We start from the raw sequence: 10,638 nt of genomic DNA on the forward strand, positions 1-10,638 counted from the left end.
GCTTTTCAACCATGCTTCAACAGAATTATTTAAAAAATAAACTCATGAAACAGGCCTGGACAAAAAATTATGGTACCCCAAGAAAAGACTGAAAATAATGTGACCAAAAGGACATGTTAATCCAAGGTGTGTCCACTAATTGGCATCACAGGTGTCTACAGTCTTGTAATCAGTCAGTGGGCCTATATAGAGGGCTACAGGTCATCACTGTGCTGTTTGGTGACATGGTGTGTACCACACTCAACATGGACCAGAGGAAGCAAAGGAAAGAGTTGTCTCAAAAGATTAGAAAGAAAATTATAGACAAGCCTGTTAAAGGTAAAGGCTATAAGACCATCTCCAAGCAGCTGGATGTTCCTGTGACTACAGTTGCACATATTCAGAAATTTAAGATCCATGGGACTGAGCCAACCTCCCTGGACGTGGCCACAGGAGGAAAATTTATGACAAATCAAAGAGACGGATAATACATATGGTAACAAAAGAGCCCAGAAAAATGTCTAAAGAGATTGATGGTGAACTTCAAGCTCAAGGAACATCAGTGTCAGATCACACCATCCGTCGTTGTTGCAGCCAAAGTGGACTTAATGGGAGACAACCAAGGAGGACACCATTGTTGAAAATAAATTCTAAAAAAGCCAGATTGGAATTTGCCAAACTACATGTTGATAAGCCACAAAGCTTCTGGGAGAATGTCTTATGGACACTTTTTGCCAAGGCACATCAGCTCTATGTTCACAGATGGAAAAATGCAGCATATAAAGAACACTGTCCCTACTGTGAAAAATGGAGGAGGCTCTGTTATGTTCTGGGGCTGCTTTGCTGCATCTGGCACAGTTTGTCTTGAATCTGTACAGGGTACAATGAAAGGTCAAGACTATCAAGAGATTCTAGAGAGAAATGTGCTGGCCAGTGAAAGAAAGCTTGGTCTCGCAGATCATGGATCTTGCAACAGGACAATGACCCAAAACACACAGCTAAAACACCCAAGAATGGCTAAGAGGAAAACATTGGACTATTCTAAAGTGGCCTTCTATGAGCCCTGACCTAAATCCTATTGAGCATCTTTGGAAGGAGCTGAAACATGCCGTCTGGAAAAGGCACACTTCAAACCTGAGACAACTGGAGCAGTTTGCTCATGAGGAGTGGGCCAAAATACCTGCTGAGAGTTATAGGAATTGTTTGAGTGATTGCCTCAAAAGGTTGTGCAACAAAATATTAAATTGAGGATGCCATCATTTTTGTCCAGGCCTGTTTCATGAGTTTTTTTTTTAGATAATTATGTTGAAGCATGGTTGAAAATCAATGTCTGACTTTCATTTATTAAATTTCATAGATTGTTTATTATTACTTCAAGTTATTTCTGTGACCATTGTGAGTTGTTTTTTTTTTTTCATTAACCGACGGGTACCAACAATTTTGTCCACATGTGTATGTGGAAATTCTGAAGTAACATCTCAAGACATCAGCCATGGAAAATGTATGGGCAGACCAAGGCGGCCTACGAAACTGACTTCGTTATACCAGTTGTGTCAAGAGGAATGGGCCAAAATTCCTGCCAGCTATTGTGTCAAGCTTGTGCATCCAAACAGTTTAAAGGCAATGATACTAAGGAATTATATGTAAACATCTTTGAAGAAAGTAATGATTTTTTATTTATTTTTTTAAATCCTTCTCTCATTATTCTAGCATTTAGAAAATAATTTGAATAATTTGAAAACTTCTGGTTTAAACTGTGCTTTTACTACAAGTGTACACTAGAGGGCCTTCAAAAGGACATAATATATTATATTTAAATACTTTTATTTAAATAGTTTCTATAACAAACATACAAATAGCTTTCTCATATGAAATTGTAGAATTTAATAATCATCACATTAGTGTTATTATATATTCTGTGTCATTCCATTGCTGTGATCAGGCTGCAGGCACACCAACAGCTCTATTCAACTTTGGATATCTTACATATCTCTCTACAATGAAAGAGCTGTTTATGGCATCATATAAGGCATATTTCTTTAACTTTTGTTCAGGTGTACACTTATTGGAGAGCAGATGATAATGACATCAGGCACATATACAAAGGTCATAAACCTCAATATCATCCAACCAAGCGGCAAGCGACCAAGGCCATGCAAACAGTCTCTGGGGATCATAGTCTCTCTGGCCAAATAATTTTTAACACAGCAGATCAATAAATAATACAAATAACATATTATATAGTACATATATGAATCATTTCTTATGATATCTTATATTTATATATCAGACCATGACAGACTACGAACACCAAAGACAAAAGACATTATTTTGAAATGCTCTGGCCCAGTTGTGCGTTTGGCTCTCAAACTTTTTTTTTTTTTTTATATATATATATATTTGCTTGTCATACATAAAGTTTGTAGACACAATTTACACTTACTGAATCCCATTCACTAACAGGGCACGTTAACAATAATGATCTTGGTTATTAACACCTGTCACAATGCTATGTCTCTCCATATATTGATTATTTTCTCATTTGATATACTTTTACTGTATATATTTGAGTTCCAAAAAGTAAAGCCGCTGATGTGTTATTTAATAGTTCTCTCTGTTGATCCAGTCCAAGTATCTCCTCCCATTGTCTAGATTCAGCCCACTTCTGTAGTCCACATTTGCTTGGTAGGATTTGCGGCGCCCATAAGTGCCCAGGCTGCTCTGGAAAGTCTCCTCCTTGCCATTGTTCATGTATGTTTGATACAAGTCGGCTTTCACAATGGGAGGCCTGAGTTTCGAATCAAAGAGACTGGTGTCATACAAATCAGGGACTGGATACACACTGCTGCTATAATGCTCACTCTTGGTTGTACGACGACCCAAGCTCCTATCATAAAACTCCCTATGCCCCGTGGATCGCCCCAGACTGCTCCCATTTATGTCCCTCTTGACAGGACGCCCCAAACTGGTGTCGTAGAAGTTGCCACGACGTCCAAGGCTTAGGTCGTTGGCATCGAAGTTTAGAAAGCAGCTCTCTGTACTGGCTAATGTAACAAAGCCGCTCTCTGTGTCTCGACCTCCCAAGTTATCATAGTCTCCAGTCGGAGTGTCTGGAGAAGAGCCCAAAAAAGAGGTGTTCTTGGTGTGCGGGCGGGTGGAGACCAGATCATCCTCCTTCTGTGAGTGAATGACATTGTAGACATTAGTCGAAGCAGGACTGGGACAAATGCCTGGCTCGGTCTGGCACACTTCAGACTTCTGCTGAGTCCTCCTATAGATTGGATAGAAATAAAACAGAAAATAATAAATAATCAGACAGCTCAAATTATATGTGCACTATGTAACTCTACTGGAAGAGGGTACTTCACCAGCTTGTCTACATGGAAATGTTGCTCCACAATATGGCATTAAACTTGTCTGTCTCCATGGAAACAAGCAGATGATGTCACAAGACCAACTTACAGGTCAGATCTGTGGAGAGGTGACCCTGCTTCCAATAAGGGTGCATGTTTTCGAGATATTTTTGCCAGTAAAAACCCTGATAACTGAATATAATGTAAGTTATACAAGTTTAATGCCATACTCTGTCACATTCCAGGCAAACAAATAACATCTCTATGGTAACAAGCAGGCGGCAGACACCACTCCAGAAAAAATGACATAGTGCACCTTTAAATAAATCACATGAACATAAACAGTGAGTATTCTTAACCCTGTTTTAAAGCATAAGGCCATATACATAAGTGTTCCAACAAAATGGCTGTTTTATATTATACAAAAATGCTCCTGGATGAGAGCCAAATTGACATGACCTTTGACATCCTTGTTTGTTGTAAGGTAACAAAATGGGGAAAAAAAAACAAAAACATACATACATATAAATGAAGACATATCCCTCTTCACTTAAGTATAGCTTCACTTACTCTGATTACTACGCATTTGCTTATTAATGATGCCTCACCTTCTGCCAAACATTTTGAAGCAACAAACGCCCATCACAGTGAGGAATAGCAGTATCAAAGGGATGGTGGGGATGATGACGTAAACCAGATTCAAAGCTAAAATCACATTAAAATGTACATGTCAGTTGTATTTAAAAATGAAAATGAATCAATGCAATATTTATATTGAGGCAAACCTGTACTCTGGTCACTGTTGTGCTCACTTGGGTTCCAGGGTAGCACAGATGGTACAAGGTCTAGAATAAAATACACAGCAATAAATAGATTTGCCTATAATCGGTCTGCATTTGTGAATTTACCAGATTGTGTAGTGTTGGGTGAAGGTGACGCATCCACTGGTTGCTCTGTAAAAAAAACATTTAGTCTTAAAATTAAAATATTGAATTAATTAATCTTCCTCTTATTATTAGTGGCCTAGGACAAAATTAATTTTATGAGCACTGACATGAAGGGGCCAAAGAGAACCAACACAGGAAGTGCTCACAGTCCCAGACATTGTAGTCATTCAGACGTTGAAAGCAGAATTCACTTTCATTGGTTTTACCTGAAGTGTATTTGCAGATGAAATTGTTCTTAGTTTCACAGTTGTCATCATTCCATTGAAACATGTAGAGTCCTCCAAGGCCGGGGGGAGCAGAGGGCTGGTGGTACATGACTACACACACCTCGTACCCACAGGATGGCTCATCCCAGTGCCAGTTTCTGAAAACACAAGAGGTAAAGATCTATCAACAATGCAGGACGTATCATTAAAAGTGATGTCTTCTAATGGAGATCTCCCTGGAGATGTTATTGCTTTGCCTAGAATGTTCTACAGTGGTATAAACCTATGCATCTTTATGAAGACAAACCACTAGACCAGGTTATGGGCCAGATCTGTGGAGAGATGTATCTGAATGCATGTTCTGCAAAGTATTGTTGAGCAATAAATTGAGTTAAAGAATTAAACCTAAAACCTTTTTTGCTGATAAAAGGTCTATATGGGGCATTAACAGTACAAAATCTCAAATTTTCCAGAACGCAGAAGATCTAAATTGCCTGTAAGTGGACTTGCTGCCGTCCAGCCAGTAGTACTGAGGAGAACAGTCGGTGCTGCTGTCCCCATCCCCGTGGTCCCTCCGGAGGCCGATCCAGAAGTCTCCATCGGTGGGCCGGAGGTCCGTGATGAGCTGCTCTATGATCCGCTGCTCGGCTTCGGACTCTATGCTCAGCAGCTGACCCCCATCCCGTCTGCACGCCAGCTCGGCCTCCACGAAGTTCAGCCGCCGCCGGAGCTCAGAGAAGTAGGCGAGTTTGTAACATGGCTTCCCCTTTCCAGCCTTACACACACGCTGACCTAAAACACATGCTTAGTTCATTTTAAACATCGAATGCTTCACAAGAGACTTATGAAGCATTTGATGTATTCACTGCAGGCCTACCTCTGGCTTCAAATATGTCAGCTTTGAGGTCACACACAAGTCCAGAGAAAGCAGAAGAAAAGAACAAAATCATTTTATCTGTGGCATGCCTAAATGTAGACCAAATACTTTTTTTTCCCCTTTTTTAGCACTGATAAGGAGGAGAGACTGAGACATGCTGTCACATAGGTAAGTTGCAATTCTGTAGATTAATCACAACAGTAACACAATAGTGTTTCTAGGGTCTGCTCCTCTGTCCTGAATATGAACTAGTTGGATTTTTGTTTGCCTGATAATATCTCCAAGACACCTAGGGGTTTGGGGAAAATTGCTGGAATACAGTCATTATAAATAATCACATAAAGATGAATGTGACAACTTGCCCCACAGAATGAACTCATCCCGGTATGGGGCATGATGTCAGTCCTCTGAATCTTTGTTTGAGCTCTGATAATGTGCATATAAGATACAAAGATGAAATGAAAAGATCTAAAATAACTGCTCTCATTTGGTGAACATTTTAAATTTCTGTTGGTTTTATTTCAGAGACAGAGACAGGAATGAAAAAAATTGTAACAACATGCTCCGATTTCCCAATCTAAAATTAGGCATTTTAAGCACTGGACTTTTGATATTTGTGCCTTTATCTTACTAAAATAGGGTCATAATATGCGACCAAAACTGAATGTGACCCAAAGCTGGTATAAAACTAAACTAGGACTTTATCTTGAACACACTTTTTGTTACATATCATAAATATATGCACAAGACCACATGTATTCTACCTAAAACTGCCCAAATGGCTGGTATCACCATCACATACCATAGTTAAAATGTACCACACTCTTAACTCTTTTGACCTACCTGTGATGAGGCTTGTTGCTTCCGATGGGTTGAAACAATATAAAAACAAAAAGTGAGTGAATATTGTCAGTACATCCATATCTGGAAAGTCTCTTCAGATCTTCTTTGTCATTCCGTTCATGCTTAAAAACCCCAATACAACCAAAAATCACAACAAAATCACTAAAGCTCCAACTACCCAGATAGACCTACAGACAAATGACATCAGGGAGCCAACACTGTGGTCTGTGAATGTGAGACAGAAGAGGGAGCGTTAGGAAGAATAAGAAAAGTGTGCGTGTTTGGGAGGGGGGCAGTAATCTGTTAAGAGCAGCCTTAATGATTGAGGCAGAAGGCTGCATCGATCGCAGGACATCTAATCCTGCAAGTGCTTCTCATTGTAAATGCTGACAAGACGCAGATTTCTCTGCAGCGTTTATTACTTAAGCTTCAGGATATTATCATTACAAAAGTATTACATGAAAATGATCCCCTCTAACGTGATCAAAGGTGTTTTAAAATATTTGCGTAAAAGCGCAGCGTTGCATCTTTATTGAGTTAGGGAAGAAGTAGGTGAGAGAACCTTTGGTGGACACTGCTGAGTGCAGAGTCAATTGATATATATAAAAAAAATATTTATAGGTAAGAATCAATCATCAGGCATTCTTTCAGATTTTCATTTATCTGTTTTTATTGTTGAAAAATGGTGTATGATGGATTTGCCTCAGAGTTATAATCACAAGTACTGTAGACACAGAGCGGTGAGTGCGGATAAAGGGCAGGTGGAAAAAGAAATTGTCTAATGATTCAAGCCTCAAATCCAGGACAATGCAGGGTTACTCAAACATGCATGAAATATCAATCAAAACAAAATTAATGATAAAATAATGATGACTAAATAACCATTATAACACAGTTAAAAGCCCCCTTTAATGTTTATATATGCAAAATGAAACATGCATTCATAAAAAGCCCTCAGGAGTCCACATTGATCAATCGAGATTACAACTGACCGAACAGTAACATGATTGTCAATATGTTTACCAAAATTCATTATATCACTGTTTTCTATCTCTGCAACAAGCGCATTCAACAAAACACAACTCTCAAGGCTCATGTCGGGGCATGATAACATTTATCCACAAAACAAAATATTGCTGCTATAAACTCTCATGCATCAATAATGCTGAATAAATATCTTATACATTAATTCATGTAACCAATTAAGATCATCTACCATGAACAAGCCAAACCTGTATTATTCAGCATTAGGAGCGATCACCCATCATATGTTCAGATTCACTGGACTGTGTTCTTTCTTGGACTACTAATACGAGAGATACTGTTTGCCTTCCACAACAGATATATCTCAATAAAGCACTCATTCTTAACATTGCTCATGTTCCTGCTTATAGCATTTAGCTTTTTGTGCTTTTTTATGTTGTAGGCTAACATCAGACATCGGGCAATGCAGGACATAATGTGGATTAGCTATAACCCAACTGGTGCCATAATACTGTTTGAAACTGGAAAGAACTGATCAAATTGATCTTGCCAAACTGAGCATTTGCATCTAATGGCTTAATGTAGTTAGCATGCAAGTTCAGTCACTGACCACTTAAATGTCCAAAAGCATCTGACAATCAAATGATTCAAATGACATAAAACAATAATGGTCTGTATAATTGTTAGGCATGTTCAATGTAATAAATACCAGCAATAACACAGGTCAACACAAATCTTATGTTTTGAAAGGTAATTTAGAGTCATTCATTTAATATAAGACATGATAAAATAACATCACCACTGTAGTATACTTAAAGGTACACTATGTAACTTATTTGGTCACATATGGTGGAGGCTCAGCCATCCGCTTATGCTATGCAGGTTATAGTTTTCCCTGGAATGTTCCACAAAATGGCATTGAACTTACCTCCATGAAGTGAAGCAGGTGACATTACAAGGCCATGTTACAGATCACATCTGTAGTAAGGTGACACTGCTCATAGTAAGAATAATACGTTTTATAAATTATATTTTTGCAATAAAAACACCAAATGCATCATTTTCAGGTGGCAGACCCCCCTCCATTAAAGTTACCCAGTGTACTTTTATAACATGGACATCAAATATTTGTATTTTGTATTTGTATTTGTATTTGTACATTTATACATTGCATTTTATTAGCAGTAAAACATTACAATGGTAGTAATGATTGCAAATCTAAACCGTAGTCGTAGTTTGGTTCCAAAGAGTCTGGCACACTGGTGCTATACATCATTAAGTATGAAATATATTGCTTATAAATGGTGGCAGCTTCGTGTATCGTCTATATAATTTCATACTACAGGCCGGATCAGCAGTGGCCTGTGATGCACGAGCCTCAGCTTTTCTAAGCACTACTGAGGAGAAAAAGAGGATGTATGCATTTCTTAATGGTAGCAATTTCTAAAATGGCCCTTACGCTTGATTTAAAGCTGGAGGAGAGACAGATCAGGCTGAGTTTAACAGCAAGATGCTTCATCAGGAATATGCTGCGTGTGCTAACACTGAGGGGCGTGTAGTGGGTGGGATATCTTCATTAGCCTATGTACACTGTCTGCTGCTGTAATCAGTTTACCTGTAACAAATTGGTTTCAGTCAAGGAGCTGGAAAATGCAGCCGGGAAACGGGGTCAACACTCCCAACAATAACAGTTAAACAAAGAGTTAACCCAATCCTCCAATAAATCCCATTTTAAATATCCTCTTTGTCTGTGGCGTTGCACTATAGCAAAGGGTTCATTCAATTAGACCCTCTCCCATTAGTGCCTACTCTTATACAGTCTGTCTACTCCATCCACTTGCACCATTCATCCCAATTAGTTAGTTACCGAGTAGTGAGAGGAGTGCACCCATGGGACCCTGCCCTCACAGATTGGGGATATCAGGGAACACCCATCTTTAAAATTCACCTCTTCACTCTGCTATACGACGTTTAGCCAATAGCCATTACTTGGAAAATTACTTTGTCTCTATATTTTCATTAAGTTAAAGGCTGACAGTGCTCAAGTGCAGATCATGCAGTCTTAACATCATCTGAAGCCGCTAAAATATCTCAACTGCAATAAATTATTTGTAGACCATTTCTTTGGTATGTAAAATAATGACAACAAAATGACAAACTCAGTATATTTCTATCTTAAGGCTTGAAAGAGGCAGAAAACCTAATTACGGAGAACTAAAATGCCCAGAAAATGCAATTGGACTAGTCTGTGTTGGCATGCGTCCAGATGGAGAGCCTGCATTGCGTAGACCAGATCAGGAAGGCTGACCCAAGGGAATTGCACCATCAGCAGAGCTTCCAGCCATAAAGGAGTTTGACAGTAGTAATTTTGTAAGTAGACTTTGAAAAATGTACATGAAGTTTTCTTGAAAAATACTGTTAAAATGCAGGCACGATTAGTAACATATGGGTATTTTAAACAAGGATTATTATAATATCAGCCTGAAGTATGTTTCAGAGTGGGTTAATGCCTGATAAATACATAGTTGTATATCATTCGTCTGTTTATAAACTACATAAACCTTGAAAGATACTTTTTCAATCTGCTTTATTTCTATTTTTGTTAACAAGTGGTAGGGTCTCCCATGGCAATGGTCCTAGGTGACGGGTCAGACTAAGAGCAGTTCCTAATGCCACTATGATGAAATATAAAACAAGGATCGTGACGTCGCCCGGTATGGCGCAGCCGGGGCCCCACCCTGGAGCCAGGCCTGGGGTTGGGGCTCGAATGCGAGTGCCTGGTGGCCGGACCTTTCCCCATGGGTTCCTGGGGCTTGTGCAAGAGGTTGAGAGGTACCGGTTAGAGCTGGTGTGGGCTTACTCATTGCCCCACAGCTCAGCCACCTTGTGTTGGAGTTCACCCCTGTGAACGAGAGAGTCGTGTCCCTGCGCCTTCGGGTCGGGGACAGGTCTCTCACTGTTGTGTCGGCCTACAGGCCAAACAGCAGTGCAGAGTACCCGGTCTTCTTGGAGTCCCTGGGAGGGGCACTAGACAGTGCACCGACTGGGGACTCCCTTGTTCTACCGGGGGACTTCAACACCCAAGTGGGCAGCACAAGTGACACCTGGAGGGGAGTGATCGGGATCCTGATCTGAACCCGAGTGGTGTTTTGTTATTGGACTTCTATACTAGTCACAGTTTGTCCATAACAAACATCATGTTTGAGCACAAGTCGCAGAGGCAAAAACTCTGGGCTGAGATAAGTTTGGGGAGGCCAAGGAGGGGACTATCGGTCGGCCTCAAAGATATTCTGGCAAACCGTCCGACGCCTCAGAAGGGGGAAGCAATGCGGATAGAGAGCTGCTGACCTCAACTGGTGAAGTTGTTAGACAGTGGAAATAATACTTTGAGGAATCTCCTCAATCCCACTGTTATGTTTTCTGAGGAGGAAGCAGAGACTGAGGACTCA

At 39.9% G+C, this 10,638-nt stretch overlaps 1 protein-coding gene across 1 annotated transcript; it reads right to left on the minus strand.

The window, feature by feature from the left end:
* Nucleotides 1–2,525: 2,525 nt before the first annotated feature.
* LOC117381067 (layilin) lies at nt 2,526–10,053 on the minus strand. Its single transcript, XM_055226903.1, has 7 exons — nt 9,927–10,053; nt 4,980–5,277; nt 4,486–4,643; nt 4,241–4,285; nt 4,118–4,177; nt 3,941–4,037; nt 2,526–3,250 (listed from the first exon to the last, which is right to left on the minus strand). Exons 1-7 carry the CDS (start codon nt 10,051–10,053, stop codon nt 2,581–2,583), a joined length of 1,455 nt encoding a protein of 484 aa, XP_055082878.1. The 3' UTR covers nt 2,526–2,580.
* Nucleotides 10,054–10,638: the final 585 nt, after the last annotated feature.

Source organism: Periophthalmus magnuspinnatus, chromosome 14 (genome assembly GCF_009829125.3).
Source record: "Periophthalmus magnuspinnatus isolate fPerMag1 chromosome 14, fPerMag1.2.pri, whole genome shotgun sequence".
Classification (NCBI taxonomy): Eukaryota; Metazoa; Chordata; class Actinopteri; order Gobiiformes; family Gobiidae; genus Periophthalmus; species Periophthalmus magnuspinnatus.

What these genes read in the sequence shown, in the direction of transcription:
- LOC117381067 (XM_055226903.1), bottom strand. Translation starts at nt 10,053, where the DNA reads ATGAGTAAGCCCACACCAGCTCTAACCGGTACCTCTCAACCTCTTGCA. An exon ending in GGCAGCAAGTCCACTTACAG is followed by an intron (nt 4,644 to 4,979) that starts GCAATTTAGATC and finishes TTGTGTTTTCAG; the next exon opens with AAACTGGCACTGGGATGAGC. An exon ending in TTCAAAATGTTTGGCAGAAG is followed by an intron (nt 3,251 to 3,940) that starts GTGAGGCATCAT and finishes TCCAATCTATAG; the next exon opens with GAGGACTCAGCAGAAGTCTG.